Source organism: Anguilla rostrata, chromosome 9, assembly GCF_018555375.3.
Source record: "Anguilla rostrata isolate EN2019 chromosome 9, ASM1855537v3, whole genome shotgun sequence".
Classification (NCBI taxonomy): Eukaryota; Metazoa; Chordata; class Actinopteri; order Anguilliformes; family Anguillidae; genus Anguilla; species Anguilla rostrata.
Window position 1 is genome coordinate 48,117,229 of NC_057941.1, and position 16,921 is coordinate 48,134,149.

General features: G+C 44.9%; 1 protein-coding gene across 2 annotated transcripts in view; it reads right to left on the bottom strand.

The window, feature by feature from the left end:
* Positions 1–17: 17 nt before the first annotated feature.
* LOC135263999 (protein C-ets-1-like) overlaps positions 18–16,921 on the bottom strand; it is a 33,472-nt gene continuing 16,568 nt past the window's right edge. The window contains exons 2-8 of one of the 2 annotated variants that reach the window (XM_064352551.1): positions 16,302–16,421; positions 14,193–14,393; positions 13,364–13,441; positions 12,874–13,119; positions 10,240–10,515; positions 5,362–5,480; positions 18–3,834 (exon numbers count right to left, since the gene is read on the bottom strand). In XM_064352551.1, coding sequence (XP_064208621.1) covers positions 3,619–3,834; positions 5,362–5,480; positions 10,240–10,515; positions 12,874–13,119; positions 13,364–13,441; positions 14,193–14,393; positions 16,302–16,421 — 1,256 coding nt within the window. In that variant the 3' untranslated portion in view covers positions 18–3,618. The remainder of the gene's footprint in view (positions 3,835–5,361; positions 5,481–10,239; positions 10,516–12,873; positions 13,120–13,363; positions 13,442–14,192; positions 14,394–16,301; positions 16,422–16,921) is intronic. The other variant, XM_064352552.1, reaches the window with a different exon arrangement.

Consider the following 16,921-nt stretch of genomic DNA (forward strand, 5'->3'; position numbering starts at 1 on the left):
AAAAACACATGCACACATTTTCTGTTCACATAGATTTATTTAATAACATAACATAATTTGAAGTAAAAATAATAAAATTACAATTTATAAAACTTTGCAATAAAAATCAATGATGGGCCCGCATCAGCCTTTCTTACTATTTTTTTTTCCTTTTTAAATCTTCAGACAGGCTTAATATTCGTAATATTTGTATAAAAATGGACACCGATACATTTAATATGCTACGCAACTCTTATTTGTCAACAAGTCACAAGCTGTCTGCTTTTCATATTTCAACCTGTATAAAACATAAATTATCTGAAAAATATTCAACAGCTGTAAAACAAATACATAAAATGATCTCAATAACATAAAAATACAGACACTATAAAAAATACAAAAAAAAAAAAAGCAACAAGGATATTTTTAAAAATGTCCCTTGTCGAATACTCTGTGGTAGGCATTTGTGTGGTTCGCGATGCACGATCCATGATCCACGCAGTAAAACTGCTCATGTTCTTGCTAAAAAACAGCCTGAAGCACTACAGGAAACGGTCGCTGGTCTGGTTTTATGAACGTTGTTACACAAGGGAGCAAATTCAGCAGGGCTTCCCCATCGCAGCAGCCCTCCAGAAGAATGAAGCATCTTTAATTCTGATCTGCTCAACAACTTCAAAAGCACGCCGTACTGAATGGTTTAGCATCAACTTTAAACCTTGTATTCGCACAAGGGCGTCTTATCTGTAGGTAAATTAGCTTTTTTGAAGATTCTTTGGAGCAACGCAACCAGGTAAGCTCCACAAGACTGACTGTATACCAAAGAGAAGGTGTCAGCCTGATGGACAGGACTACCCAAAGTTGTGGATGAGCAGACTCATACAGACCAGGTGCGGAGCAAACCTCAGCCCTGGGCAGTACACAAAAACCGAGAGTCAATCTGGAGGAAATACTGTCCTGACAGAAATTACACTACTGGCAAATCCAACCACGATAAGGAATAAAAACACCACCGAGCAAGGACAACTTAAGGCAAAGCAGTTTTTGGTCCCCATTTAGAAAAATTCACAGGCCTTTGGTTTTGATTGATACTTTGGCTGACCGAGGTCTCTTCACAAATTCTTTGTAAAACACGTACAAAACAAACAACAGTAACTGTGACGATCTGACGGGTAACACTGAGCCATTGTAAACAATCACATTTGGATTTAAGGTTATAGAACTTTGGCTTTTCATGCAGGACGTCTGTATGGAAATCTTCCCTCTGAAAAGAGGCTGGACATGGGAGACTTCCTTATAACAGACCATGCCATGCCAGAAATCTTAACAATGGCAATAGACACAGTTTTGTCCAGACAACTATTTCATAGCATTGATTGCAAAAAACGTCAGTATCCACTCCATATTCATAAGCATATAGAATTCATTGTCGCAATACACTTTTTTAAAAAGCACTTTGGTAAAGAAAAAAAAAAGAAAAAAACCCTTCCTCTCATTTCTGGTTAGGATTGTATCACCAAATCTTTAGTAACTTTTTTTGTCATTATTGTGGTACTTGAATAGCCACAGAAAGCACAAAAGCACAGTTGGAAACAAAATTCCCTTCAAGAAAAATTTTACCCTATCTCTGTTGAATTCACTCAAGAAAAATGCTACTTTTCAATAGCTGGTGCACTCGAAGTCATCTCCCCTCAATCAGCTGTTGATAAAGCAAAGAACAGAGGCCACATCTTGATTCAGTTTATCACTCTCCTTCTCTAGTCTTACATAAATATCTATTGACCTCCGCAGCCTCATACACCCCCATTCCCACATCCCCCCCCCCCCCACTCCCACAACAGCACACTGCTACCTCACAAGTCAATTCATTCTTTCCAGGAAAAGAAAAACTTTACAAAAGCTGTTGTCCTCATTCACAAAGCTCTCTGGTTGAACACAGTGTAAGCACACAAGGTCACTCAGTTTTCCAAGGCCCTTCCTCTGCTACAATAAAATGGCGGTACAGTACATTCAATCTGCTCGAGCGGAGCGTCCCGCTGCATCAGCATCTCCAGGATATGGCTCAATTAAATCAGCGCTACGTTCGACACCGTTTCCCTTCTCTTTTCATCCTGGAAACATCTACAGAGGCTTGCCTTAAGCGTATGAAAGAAGTGGCAAAGTCTTGGTACGCTAACCGTAGCCTTTGACGCTAGCTTCTCTGACACACTTTTAAAATGGAGCCCTTCGTTTTTAAAGCTCCAGATGGTTGGTTTTAAGGCACAAATGTGTGGCTGCGGATGCTCGAAGCTCTTTTAACCCCAGTCGCCAAAAAGCTGACAATGTGTTAAGGACACCCTGTTTTTGAATTCTTTTTTTTTCTTCCTTTTTTGAAGAATGTGTGCTTAAAGGTGATAGATACAGCTGAAAAGCAACTGCCACTTTCAGTTTTGAAAACCAGACTCTCAGTATGACTGCTTTCTCTAGGGCTCGTTTAACGCTTATGAAAATGAGTGAAACGGCCCGTTATCTCTAATGGCTTAGAATCAGTTATTTAAATTTGTCTAAGTTTCCCCCTGAAACCTCAAACACTAACTCAGTTGCCTCCTGGACAAGAAGTCCTGATTTTAATTCTGATTATTTCCTTCATTCTTCAGTGTAAACTTGCGAGACAAAAGATGCTCTTTAAACTGCATGAATATACCTTGGTATAAAAGAGAGAATCCAGATTTGTTAAGGTTTTAAGGTTCATGGCGTCTACATGCCAGCAATGTTATTTGGATAAGCTTAAAATATCATAGTACGTAAAGTTGTGAGTGCTAAGCACACTGGGTACTTTTTTGCTTTTCCAATTTGCTCGAAAAAAACACTATTACATACGTTCTTCAGATTGTAAAATCGCAGCTACAAGCCATCTTATGCCATTATATCATCATCATTACTAGTATCATGTTCTGAGACACGCCACTTGTGTCCTAGTCCTGTGGACGATGCTTTCGAGCACCCCCGTGTATATCCTACAATTATTCCACAGAAACAAACAATGTAAGAACCGATGAAACATGGAATTTGTTCAGTCATAAGACAGGAGTTCAGATGATAATACTGGCATATAATATATCAAACATTAAAAAAAATAATTTTTGGTCCCAACTGAAAACTGTGACCCAGCTTCTGTTGAAGGAGCATTGCGTCCAGGGTCTAAAAAAAAAAAACCCTCCCAAACTTCTAGCCTGCCGCCATGTTTGCTTTCTCGTGGAAAAAAGGCCTGCCGTTTCGATCTCTGTGGATTTACCTCGCGCTACCTACGTGTGTCACGTGTGTCCGTGTTTAACTGCAGTTCAGAACTACGCCCGTGCACGCATGTCATGCATTTGGTCCCGGATGCAAAGACGGCAAAAAACCAGTGCACCTTTTCATGCTCAAATTCTTTTCTTTTTTTGTTTTTTTGGTGAATTCCCTTTGAGATGAGCGCCGACGGAAAGATGAAAACTGAAAAACGAACGTCAAAGAAAAAAGAAGGAGACGCCCCTCTTCCGGTCCTGTCAAGCCGTCCACAGTTGACTGACATCCATCCATCCGTCCATCCGTCAAGCCCAGGCCAAAACCGTGCTCGTTTTGGGTTCCCCCCTTCCCCCCACCCCCTTCGTCCCGCGCGCGCGCTCACTCGTCCGCGTCGGGCTTCACGTCCAGCATGGCGTGGAGCTCCTCGGGCGCGTATCCCAGCAGGCTCTTCAGGTCGCAGACGAAGCGGTAGACGTAGCGCTTGCCCGAGGTCTTGTGGATGATGTTCTTGTCGTAGTAGTAGCGGAGGCCGCGGCTCAGCTTCTCGTAGTTCATCTTGGGCTTGTTTTTCCTCTTGCCCCACCTGCGGGCCACCTGTAGGGGACACGCCAACGCCGGTCAGATCGTACCACACCGTGTGGGAGTGGGGAGGGGTGGGGTGGGGTGGGATGCACCACACACCGTTCAGTGTCAAAAACAAAAAAAAAAACCTCCCAAAATTCTAGCCTGCTATCATGTCTGCTATATTGTACCATGTGGAAAAAAGGGCCTGTCATTTCGATCCCTCTGGATTTACCTTGCGCTACCTACGTGCATCACACCTATTTGTGATGACCGAAAACGGCCATCTTAACAAGCGTTTCGGTTTTGTAATGAGAATTAAAATCTTTTAAAATCTCAAGTCGACAACGGTAGCGTGTTTTTAGTTAACGTTTGCTTGACAGGGGAAATTCTCTTACCCCATTGGCAAATCTTGAAAAAATGAGTCAAACTGTCTGACCTCATTGGCCATATGCTTGTCTCATTTAGCAAACAAGTAATCAAAATAAGATTTTAAGTCTAAATACAAGACTAAAATATTTGCTGAAATTGACCTGTTTTTTTGGGGGGCGGGGGTTTGTAGTGGACCGCTCTCATGGCCTGCCTGCACCTGCTCCACATCGCCCCCTTCCAGAACAGTGAGGCCCTGTACTTTCCACTGTAGCCAGGGCCGCCATCTTTATCAGCACAACCCCCAACCAACACAATGTCTTATTAACACTGAGGAGATATTATTGTGAATATATCCTCTTGTATTTCCTCTAACATGCTTAACTAGTTAATGGTCGATCCTATCTTTTCACATTTGTGGTTTCTGAGTATTTACCACCGACCTCTTACTGTTGCTCTTCACCCCGATTTATGCACTTGTCTTCTCACTGGATAAGAGCGTCTGCCAAATGCCAGTAATGTAACGTAATGTACTGCAAGATGCTCAGCTCATATTTATTAAACATTCATGAACAGAAGTTGCTCCAACTGTGAAATGGTAAAGCAGCTATGAACTCTGGCAATCTGCTAAAAGTTGCGCTCCCTGGAATGAACATCAGCCTAAGCCCATTGCAATCCATTATATTACAACTGCTTTTAGCAGACGCTCTTTATCCATTGCGATTTATAAAAGGTATTCCATTGCATTCTGCCTACAAAAGTTTTAGGCAACGAGCAGAAACGATACCAAGCCATCAGTATCACAACTGATAATAGTTGTCAAAACATAACATAAACATGCTTTACTCAGACCTTTAGCACTTGCAAAAGCGTTTAGCACACGCAAAACCAATAAGACAACCAACGATTGGGTCAGAACAAATACCATGACCAATCACTGGCCACATTATTGGTTTTGCATGTGCTAAAAGGTTTTGATTAAAAGCTTTCATAAATCAGGTCCTAGGTGTCACAGTAGGAGCTAGAGGGAGATTGAGGATGCAGGGCTTAAAGCAGAAAATTAGACTGAAGGCATTGTGTTAGCACTGGCAGGTCCGGTAAATCCATTTTAAACGCTCAGAGCTCGGTGGCCGTCGAGCCATGGCGCAGTCCGACGCGGACGGGGCGGCTCGCGACCTCGCGACCTCTCACCTCGTCGGGGTCGGACAGCTTGAACTCCCAGCCGTCCCCCGTCCAGCTGATGAAGGCCTGGCAGGACTTGTCCGTCAGCAGCTCCAGGAGGAACTGCCAGAGCTGGATGGGCCCGCTGCCTGCAGGGGGGAACACAAGACGGCACATCAGAGACGCACAGACGGCACTGACCCCATGGACCTCCAAGCTACGCTCCCCCCACCTCACATCAGACATCACACTGCCCGCCTGTGCACTCATACTGGACCACCCTCTCACCCCCACCAGTCTCCAGAACACGATCGTTGGACAGAAGCTTTCTACACACCGCTGTCTGTATGTGGAACAGCCTTCCAGAGTCATGTCATTGGACACATCACAGAGACTGGTCTTCAGGTGACCTGAGGTTTAATCACCTTATTATTTAAAATGCATTGCTTTTTTTACACAAGAAGTCATCTTGACTAATGCAGAATACACAAATGTTTTATTAATTGAAAACTAACGGGTGCCCCTGGACTGGAGCATTCAGCATGGAATAAAAATGGCCGTCTTACACCAGTGAATCTGTGGGAGGAACATCCGAGGTTCGGTCCGCTGACTTGTCTCCCTCTCCGTCCCCTTTTATTCAGTCTCCCATTATAGCTTCCCACCGACACGTTTACCACATGAGGCTGTGTTATATCACACAGGCCTGAGAAAATATGTTACCGCCTATAACGACGCGCCATTTCGATGGGAACGAACTCAACGTTCGTTTTACTTATCTCTTTTTTTGGCTGGACCGCAACAGCGGGGCCAGCCCTACAAACACGAATGTCTGTGACTGACTGAGTGAGTGACTGAGTGAGTGATGAAGTTACACCATTGGTCGGCCGAATCATGTGTGTTAGGTCCAGCCATATACTAGGTTTTAACCTGGTCTTGTTTTGGCTGAAGACTAGCGTGCAATCTGAGCCGAATTAGACGCCGTTCATTTTGTTGGTATAGTTTTTTTCACTCTCTCTCTCTCTCGCCCGCTGAACTCCCACACCTCTGTCTGCTCTTTTCACTGAGCTATTATCAGGTATGGTTACACTTTTATCTTGTGGTCTGATCAGAGCACAAACCACGAGGATTTTGAACATGCCATCCGTGTCTCATCTCACAAAAACAACAGATAAAAATACAAGTTCTCCCTTACACCATAATACCTCAGAATAAGTCCTCTTTTTTTACAGCTCCTGAAAAACCACCCTCCGCAGTTTAACAAAATACAACATGAAAAGCAGATGGCGGTTTGGATCTCTCTCTCTATTAAGACTTTTTTTCCCAAACCATAGCATCCCCCTAAGAGGTCTTATAGAAGAATATCCTTAGAGGATCCAAACTTGGAAGAGGCTCCAGAAAGGTTAAACCTCATTCATTTTGGACAGAAAGTTCTAGGCTCTCTGAAGACGTTCTTGTTCTTTGGTGGAGATGTTCTAGTTCTTTGGTGGAGACATTCTTGTTCTTTGGTGGAGACATTCTAGTTCTATGGTGGAGATGTTCTTGTTCTTTGGTGGAGACATTCTAGTTCTATGGTGGAGACGTTCTTGTTCTTTGGCGACGAGCAGATGGCCTTTAAAAAAAAAAAAAACTGTCACTGGCATCTGAAGCCGAAGCAGCTTTGTGAAAGCGATCGCTTCTCGGAGGGAGTCGTCGGTTACGCTCAGAGCCGCGAAAAACAAGAAACCCTCAAAGCTCAGCCGGCGTTTTTCTCGCGTCCGCTTTTCTTTTTTTTCTTTTCTCTCTCTTTTTTTTTTTTTTTTTTTAATTTACCCTTCTGCAGTTCGGTCGTTTCATCTTCCACAAAAGAACTCTCGGTTGCGTCTGTTTGTGGTGCAGAGGCAGGAAAACGAGGCTCACGCTTTCATAAACTGTTTTTTTTTTTTTGTTCTTTTAAATTCGATATATTTCTAGTATTTGTCATTGCTTTGAAAGAAAAAAAAGATGCAACGGATTTCAGTCGAAAGCTGTACTCACATTCTTGACCCGCCATTGGCTCGTAATAAGTTATTACAGTAAATAATAAGAATTATTTGTTACATTACAGGCATTTATCCAGAGCGACATATAACAAGTGCATTAGTTCAAGGTGCAAAAGAAACACACTAGAGTGAAGTAAAGATCGTAGTGCCAGAAGTGACCACATAGATCAGGACTCCAACCCTGTAGAGTAACCTGTTCAGCAAACAAACAACAATCCTGCCAAGTACAAACTAGCACTGAAATCACATTTGCCTAATCAGAATCAGACGAAAACAATCCTGCCAAATAAAAACTAACGTGATCGTATTAGCCTAACTACGTACATTGAGCTAAACTATAGGCTAGGGAGGGGTGGGGAGAGGTGTAGCCTGAAGAGATGAGTCTTTAGTCTGCATTTGAAGGTAGTCAGATTTGTGCTACCTAAAAAGCCTAACTATCACATTAACTTTGCACTTTCACGGTTTTCTCCCCCCTTTCTGTTCCCCGTCTGAAAACACGAATTTCTGATAGACGTGCTTGTAAAATTCATGAGAAATGACATGACTTTTCTACGATCTCATAAAGTCTCATTTCAGTGACACGAAGGGAAACTGTGACTTTTTATTTCATCGCATTGCGACTGATTCAAATAAGAGCGTGTGCAGTACTAACCAATGACTGACAATAAATAATTACAGCTACAGTATGTAAGTGATAAGGCACATGTAAATTCAGTTAATACAGTTACTGTTCATAAAGATTTAGAACTGTATTAAGTGGTATAAATGAAATGCAAATGCACACAAGTGTGTACCATGTCATGCTAACACAATTAAGTGGGCCCTATACTGTACATCATAAATACAGCTTCCATTTTGAACCATACTCCAGTCCAATCTGCCTTAAGTCTCTGCATATGCATATTAAAATGCTCTCAAGTTACGCAATTACACTCAACATATCTTTACCTCAAAGGACACAAGTCGAAACAGGAACTAAATAATAATAATTCACTCAAAAGAACCTGCCCAAATCCAAGATGAGGGACAAACCAGCGAATTTAAAAATGTGCGTTTTGCAGAAACAGTGCAAAGGCTTATATTTCTATGTTTATTGCATAATTATTTCTTATTTAGATTCATTAAAATGTTTTGGAAAGCAGAGTGTAAAGAAAAAACTAGGATGTACTACTGAGACCTGAAACACTTATTTATTTGAATGTAAAGTTAAATAGTCAGTACCCCCCGCCTCCTGTTCCCTCCGCCCAAATTGTATTGCATTAGTTATGTAACTCCCAAGCGTCTGAAAGGCTGATCATGTAATTTTCTTATTGGTTGGTCTGTGGCTATCTTATCCACGGTCCCCCATGAATCTAGAATGGAAAGTCTGATCTGGCCTCTCCACCGCCATGTCAGTCTTTGTGCTGAACACAGTGGAAGTACCTCCAAGCAAACTCTCTGGCCAATCATCAACTCGACTGGCTGACTCATTATCCAATGAAAGGACAGAGGGTCGATCATTCGCTGAGCTAGTGGCGTATTGCTCTTTCACTTAATGATTTCGATTCCAGTCGACCTAGTCTACAGCCCGGCCATGCAGTAACTGCCATATAGAAAAAGTCTGATCCCTATCTGAAAACGAATCTGGAGTAAATGTTTTTACTTTGACGGGTACATTACTTTTCCCCTTTATATCTAGGCTCTCATCTTCAGCACATTTGCTGCACATGCAGAGAGATGTTTAAAACAGACAGCGTAAGGCTTTTGCTCATTTTGTTCTTGGTTTAAATCCAATTCGGTTGTTTCTGCGATGTAGGTTAAGAGGTCTAAGATCGATAGATAAATTTACCACTGTGTGCGCGTGAGCGTGCGTGCGTGTGTGTGTGTGTGTGTGCGCAGTGAGAGTGAGTGTGTCCAAAAGCACAGGCAGGTATCAGTCTGCTGCTCCAGAGTTGCTAAGACAACCAGCAAAATAGGTCAATAAGTGGAGCAGATGATGAAGCTCAGATAAAAACAGGTCCGATGGAGTCCGCATTGTGTCCTTTTAGTGCTGCATATGTCAGTCAGTAAGAGACGGAAGGGTAAGAGGACAATATAAGTAAGTAAGAGTGCTTTCAATACAGTGCTATTGGTACATTTGCAATTTATCTGCACAGACTGGAACAATGACTACATACTTTGTGATATGGGCAAAAAAATTAAGAAGGTAAACAGAAATTGCCGTCGGTTGCATGTCTATATACTTGATTTCCACTTAATGTGCTATTAATACAGTGACCTCAGGATGTCTCCTTGTGGTTTTTGTGGTTGATATCTTTTTAAATGACACAAAATTCAGAAACAGGACACTTGACATAGCAGCATGCAAGCAAACTGCAGTCCTCAGAGGGGGCAAGGCATCATGGGATACATTATATAAAGCACTAAAGAAACAGAAGTAAACCACAGATTTGTTAGACTAACCAGATACTCAAGCCCCTGCACCATTCTCTCCTTCTGAACCACAGGAGATTCTGGTGCTATATTACAGTGCAGAGAATCTTTTGCCACAGCACATTGTCATTGTTCAGGTCCTTAATGGAATTTTAGGAGATGCATTAAATTTAAATGTTTCAGCTTCAAAGCCAAAGGTCGAGATCTTCAAATGTTAATAATACAGGGCAGCTCTGAATCTGCAACGTTTCATTTTTAATAAAATACCGATTCATACCCAATTTGCCAATTTTTTTTGCCAATCAACTGCTTTAATTGATCAGTTAAGCATTGAGTAACAAGATAAGTCAACACGCTCTGTGGCTCTCCACATCCAGGTCTGAGGACCTCTGGGCCCATAGGATCCGCGGTTTGACCGGGATAAAGCCCCATCGAAGCCAATCGGGCCCAGGGGGGTGGGGCGATTTTGGGGGGTTACCTGTGTAGCCGGCGAGCGCGGCGGCGGGGATGACGGGCTTGTCCTTGTTGAGGTCGGCCCTCTCCCTCACGTAGTCCTTGAAGGTGCCCTTGGGCTTGTGGCCGGCGTTGAGGGCGGCGGGGTAGTCCTCCGAGTCGAAGCTCTCGTAGGAGGGCACGCGCTGCAGGCCGCCGCCGCCGCCGCCGTACGAGGACTGGCTGCCCCACGACTGCGTCAGCCGCTCGCAGCTCTCGTAGCTCTCCGTGCTCTCGAACGAGTCCTGGCCCCCCAGCTTCCCTGCGCGGGGGGGGGGGGGGGGGAGGGGGAGGAGAGGGAGGGGGAGAGAGGAGAGGAGAGGAGGGAGAGGGAGAGGGAGAGGGAGAGAGGGAGGGAAAGGGATATTAGAGAGGGAAGCCATGTGCCACAGCAGTTCTGATACCACGACCCCCCTGTTTCAGAACGAGTATGTTCAGACAGCATATTCGGAAGTAGCTTCGAGCTTCGACTCTGTGTGGGTCATATTCAACTGTGGATTCTGACTGTGTAACGGTCATATTCAAAGATACATTTTTACATTGTTGGATTTATACTCAACTGCGATTTCTGACATTGCAAGATTGATATTCAACTCTACATTCTGTGTAAAGGTCATATTCAACTGCGGGTTCTGACTTTGTAACGGTCACATACAAAAATGCATTTTCACATTGTTTGATGTCTACGCAACTGTGAATTCTGGCCTTGCAAGATTTATATTCACCTCTGCATTCTGTATAGAGGTCATTTACAACTGTAATTTTTACTTTATGAGGTTCATATCTAAACTATAAATTCTGACTTTGCATGGGTCATATTCAGTTCTACAATGAGTCAGTAAGGGTCATATTTAACACATTCTGACCTTTTTTCTGACACTGCTTTCCCTATCATATCTTTAGAGGTCGGGCGTGATTGGCTGGAATGGGAGTCACTGGGATGGACTCTCCCTTTTCGGCAGTTTCAGATAACAATTAAAGATGCCAATTTTGAAGCACGATCGGCTAACCCAAACCACCAGTCCATACCATGCCACCAAGGAGTCTGTAGACTGGGTAATAGCTTTGCAAATGCCAGGCCAGATCAGAAGCTCAAACCATTTTTGACAGGCACCGTGGTTTGTATAGCCGACACAGACAACCTTCATTTTCCCCCCCAGGCCGAGACAAGGGTGTACAAATCGCAGGAAAATCCGCGCTCACTTTGTCCTGTCAGATTTCTTTAGCGTTACTGGAAGCGAGAGACCGTAGCTCTTCAGAGGACCTCAACAAACATCACCTCGCCAAGGAACGAAAGACGATACGGCGAGGCCGCCGTTGCCAAAACTTCAAAATAAAAGCCACGCAAAAGGTACTGTGACCGCGCTACAAATCCTTTCCCACGCCGGAGAAAACCGCTCCGTTCGGCCAAATCCCGGATTTATGATACGGGAGAAAATAGTAATAATATCTCTCTTTCTTTATTTTTACTGAAAATAAAGTAAGTGGAGGATCTGGGAGGGATTCAGCCTGGCTCTAGATTCAAGCCATTTAATAGATCGTCCTAATTGTTTTTGAGTGCTTTTCAAAGCTGCAGAAGAAGAAGACGAAAGAAGGCACAAGAAGAAGAAAAAAGAAAACAAATGTAGAGATGGTTTAACTACTTATTTTTTTCTTTCCCTCGTTCTCTCTTTCTTTTCCCTTCTCTCTTTGTGCTGACTTTCTCCTGGAACTCGTCGCGCCTGATTATTATCTTCAAAAAAAGTGACGCGTCGAGCGGGAGCGCAAAGCAAAGTTTCAGAAACCCTAAAGGTTACCCTCCTCGCACCTACTCTTTTACATAAAGCGGGAGGTTGTCACGGCGACGCAAACAACCGCCCTCTCTCTCTCTCTCCCGTCCCGAGCCCGTCCGCCGAGGCGCGCCCGCCAGAAGCGCGGCCGAGGCGAACGAGGCCCTCCTCCGCCATTTTGTGTCTCGCCGGGCGTCCTGACAGCTCGGGACGCCGAGCCGAGGAGGGCCCACGCTAGATCACGCTAGCGCGGCCGAGAGGAACGTTAGCCGCCATGATCAGAGGTTAGCGAGCGCTAAGCATCGCTCTCGAAAAGGGGGCTACTTTATCTCACAGACCTACGGCAGGCGGTTAAAAACTGCCGGCGCTTCACAGCGAGAGCGACAAGCTTGCGGCCAATCAAACGGCACCGGGCTCATCGATCGGGCCGCACCGGGGCGCTTTGATTCTCAAACGGCGCGTCCTTTAGCGCTGCCTTCGAGCTCCACGGTCTACGAAGCGAAACCGAACGACGCAGTTTCGGGCTTGGCGGGCCGACCGCGACCGAATGGAATATTCATTTAGCGTCTGCTACTCTCGTCGCGCACGCATGCAAATTAAACAGACCAGGGAATCTTCCTTTTAGCACTGGGGTGCAACGCACGGGCTGTTTTTCAGTGATGTTAAACACAGTCTTCAGTGTGCAAGCATGTCTGTGGTTACAAAACCAAAGTATCAAGCTATTGTTTTCCTTTGCTATATATACACACATTTAATAATAAAATAAATATACATATTTTTTATTTACTTTTTTAACCATTGAGTGTTGCACATTTATTCAGTTGACACATTATTATTATTTTTTTATTTACCTCGGCTGATGCGGCCCACACACATGTTGTCGGGGGAGATGACTTCCTGTTTGATGGAGAAGTAGTCGCCGGGCAGGGTGGTGGGCGGGGCTTCCCGCAGGACGGCGTTGGGGTACACGTTCTCGTACTTCAGCGTCAGCAGGTCCTCCGAGCTGATTGGGTGCAGGGTCTGGTAGGATTCCGTGACGAAGCCCGGCTCGGAGTATTCCGAGGGGGGAACGCACTGAGCATGCTCAATGCCATAGGCTAGAGAGAGAGAGAGGGATATAGAGAGAGAGAAAGAAAAGGGATGTCAATTGTTCATCAAGTAACCTACAGTATGACTGGGCTCAACAGTCAACTGATTGTACATCAACAAGTTTAATAATAAGTTAAAAATATTAACCATGAGGACAAAGGTGGATTTTTGAAAACTTTCATATGTTTCATAATTGTGCTAAAAAAATAATTTTACTTCTACATAGGGGAGATGTAGTAGGGTTGCACTTACTGACAAAGTAATCTGAGGTATAATGAGATTCCTGAAAGGTGGAGGTCAGGCCGTTGACTGGGAAATGCTTTGAATCTTCTTGAAGAAAGATAAGTAAATGTTAGGAAATCAGCAGGTCTTCATCAAAGCTCAAACATTTTTCTTCTTACATAACCACAAAAAAAAGACTTCCGGGGAATGCATTAGACTAGCTCCACTCATTCTGGAGAGCACCTGTGGGTTCGGTTAGGCATGTTGCTGGCATGTGCAAATACCACAGCGTCAAGCACGTCAACTGAAACGTAAACTTCATAGCAAACTCACAAAACTATTTCACATATTCAACATAGCGCCTTTCATGCAATTTTGCAGCCCACCGTGCAAATGGGGATAAACGTTAGAATAACCACAAAATATAAAAATTCAGCAATAAAATTAAAAAGCAGATACTAAAATTGGGAAATGAAATTTGAAATAAACATTCAAAGCAAAGTCATTTAAAAGCAATTACTCAAAGGTGCGTGTTTTAGGTGGGTGTCCCTCTATGATCTGCTTGGGAAGGGTACGCTAGGTGGGTGTTCCTCTACGATCTGTTGGGAAGGGTACGCTAGGTGGGTGTTCCTCTATGATCTGTTGGGAAGGGTACGCTAGGTGGGTGTTCCTCTATGCTATGTTGGGAAGGGTATGCTAGGTGGGTGTTCCTCTACGATTTGCTTGGGAAGGGTACGCTAGGTGTGCGTTCCTCTACTTTGGAAGGGTGTGGTTCTAGTCTTTGGGAAGGGTACGCTAGGTGGGTGTTCATCTACAATCTGTTCGGAAGGGTGCGCCGTCATTTAGGCCCGACCCGTACCTTTTTGGAGCATCTCTAGATGCTCCCACAGGATGTCCCCGACGAAGTCGGGCGCCAGGTCCAGGAAGCGCTCCTTCCCCAGGGCGCAGAGGCCGGCGCCGTTCACGCAGAACTTTCGGAAGTCCACGTTCTTCAGGCTGAACTCATTCACCGTCCACATCAGCCACTCCGCCACGTGACTCTCCGTCCACTGCCGGGGATCTGGGGAAAGAAAACGGTCATCGGTTACGTTTTCGGTAAGAATGACCCCCCTCCGCAGGTCACACGCTCATCATACAGCGCGACCCTCAAGTTCCTTATACAATGTTTTCGAAATATTAATGTGAATCGCGGCTTGTTTCTGTGAACAGAATGCGTAAAGGTTTTGACAAGCTGACATCATGCGACCGTATCTAGGACGGCAGTGTAGTATAATGGGTAAGGAACTGGTCTTGCAACCTAAAGGTCAGAGGTTCGATTCCCGGGCAGGACACTTAAGCAAGGCGCTTAGCCTGCATTGCTTCAGTATGTATCCAGCCGTATAAATGGACGCAATGTAAAAGCTGTGTGAAAATGTTGTGTAAGTAACTAACTGCCCGCAATGTAATGTTTTCTAAATATGAATCACTGCTCATTTCTGTGAATAGAACACGCGAAAATTTTGACTAGCTGCCATCATGAGACCGTGTCCACACCAAAAAGATAAAAAATGTGCACACAGAAATGACCAGTAAAACACATTCTTCGTGGGTCACATGCTCACAAGTGCGATCTTTGTGTCTTGAGCACGACGCATTTAAATACGAATACAGACAGCAGTTTGTTTTTCACGAACAGAGGGCGTAACGGATTTTTACAATCCGGCGCTGATGATGCAGTGTCCCTGTTCAAAAACCCAAAAAGGCGCTCGTAGAGAACGACCGTCCCGACCCGCATTCTTCGCAGCGCACAGACTCATGTGGCGAGCACGCTCCAGACGTATGAAAATGAATCACCGCTCATTTCGAGAGCAGACCGCATAATTATTCCGGCACGCTCGCGTTAAGAAGGAGGCCCGTATCTTTGCCCCGGAAAGTATAAACGGCGTTCAGAACAAAACGGTCGCCTCAGAGTCTTCAGAGCAGACCCCTGATTACACGCCGTTCGGTACCGCAGACAGTGAACAGACGCTGTGGTTTACGGCGGGTCCCGATAAGGCGCTAAGTAACGCGGACGGGCGAACAGGCTTCACGGTCTCTCTTGTCGAGCCTCGTCCAGGCTGACCCAGGCTCCCCCGGAGAAGAAATATCTCACGAACAGCCGGGAGCGATAGCGGCGTTTTTTTATGGCATCCTTCAATGGATGAATCACCGTCTGCAGAGGCTGCAAGTCTCCCACAAGTCTGTCAACTTTGTTTTTTTTCACCCGTCACTTGACGCATGCAAGAGCTCTTAATCATTTTCAATATTTGAATATTTTCGACATCAGGAACCCACGTAGCATTAAAGAAAAATATGCCTCATCCACCTACATAAATAACCAATGCAAAACATTCACACAACATCTAGAAAATTATATTTACTCTTGTACTGGACTCCTCGTTTCCCTGTATCTCACGTCTTTCTCACACATTCTGAATTCTGGGATGTTTTACTCCACTAAAAATCGAAAATTCAAAAAACAGAGACCGTTTAAAAGAGAACCGAGAGACTGGGAAGTTCCTGTGTTTTTCGATTTTTCGCTTTTTCACGGACAACATTCCCAAAGGCTCGCCCGGACCTAACCAGCTGGCTGCACATACTAGCACCTAAACAGCGCCTTTCTGTGTTGGAAGAAGGTTTAGTGCAGGGATGGCCAGTTCAGGCCCTGGAAGGCCAGTGTGTATATGCAGGTTTTTGTATCCACCAGTTAGCCTGGCTAAACAAGCTACTTGGCTGTATACACCAACACTGCTCGTAGCTCATAGGTTAGATCAGAGCAAAATGTTCCATTTAGGCACACAAGAGCAAGTCTTCGGCTGCCATTCATGCGCTTACCAAGAAACGTCGCTAAACTGTCGGATGGGAAAAAATGCTAGGGCTAATTGAGTAACTAAGGCCACTCGTTGCCTAGATACGGCCCTCGTCGCCCGCCTCTGTTTTGGCGCTTTACCTTTGGGTATTCCAAGCCGCTGCTGCTCCTTGGTGAACCCGCTGAAGGTGGCCTTCAGGGCCTGTGACATCATCTCTTTACTCCCGGGCGTGAGCAGCGGAACGTCCCCGCATTCCAGATCTGTCAATCAAGAGAAAGAAGGCAGTCAGCGAGCAGGCGAACCAGTTAACGCACACCTAGTCTGGCTTCGTAAGGTAGGGCTCCGGGGTTCTGCAAGGGCATTCTGGGAAATAACGGCACAGTCAAACGGAGCGACACATTCACAACATTCAGATGAGGCCAGGGCTGCTGATGTCGGGCAGGTCTGAATTAAGCTCATCACTGCTTTTCTACCACACCAAAGGCCCGTCTGGTCAAAATCACGATTGCTTAGTGGTCATGTTCTGTTAATACTATTTATGTTAAATTCCCATCAGTCATTGTCACATAATTGAGCCTCCTTGAGTTCTCCCCCCGTGTAAGAACACAAGTTTCCCTTGTCCTCCACCAGCCTGCTTGTTTGACAGACAAGGCCCATACATATCACCGCTGACTGCCCTGTCAGAATCAGGGCTGTTTGACCCCTGACCTCCGACCCCTGGCAGCCCGTCCCAACCGCCAGACCTGACCCAAAAAACACA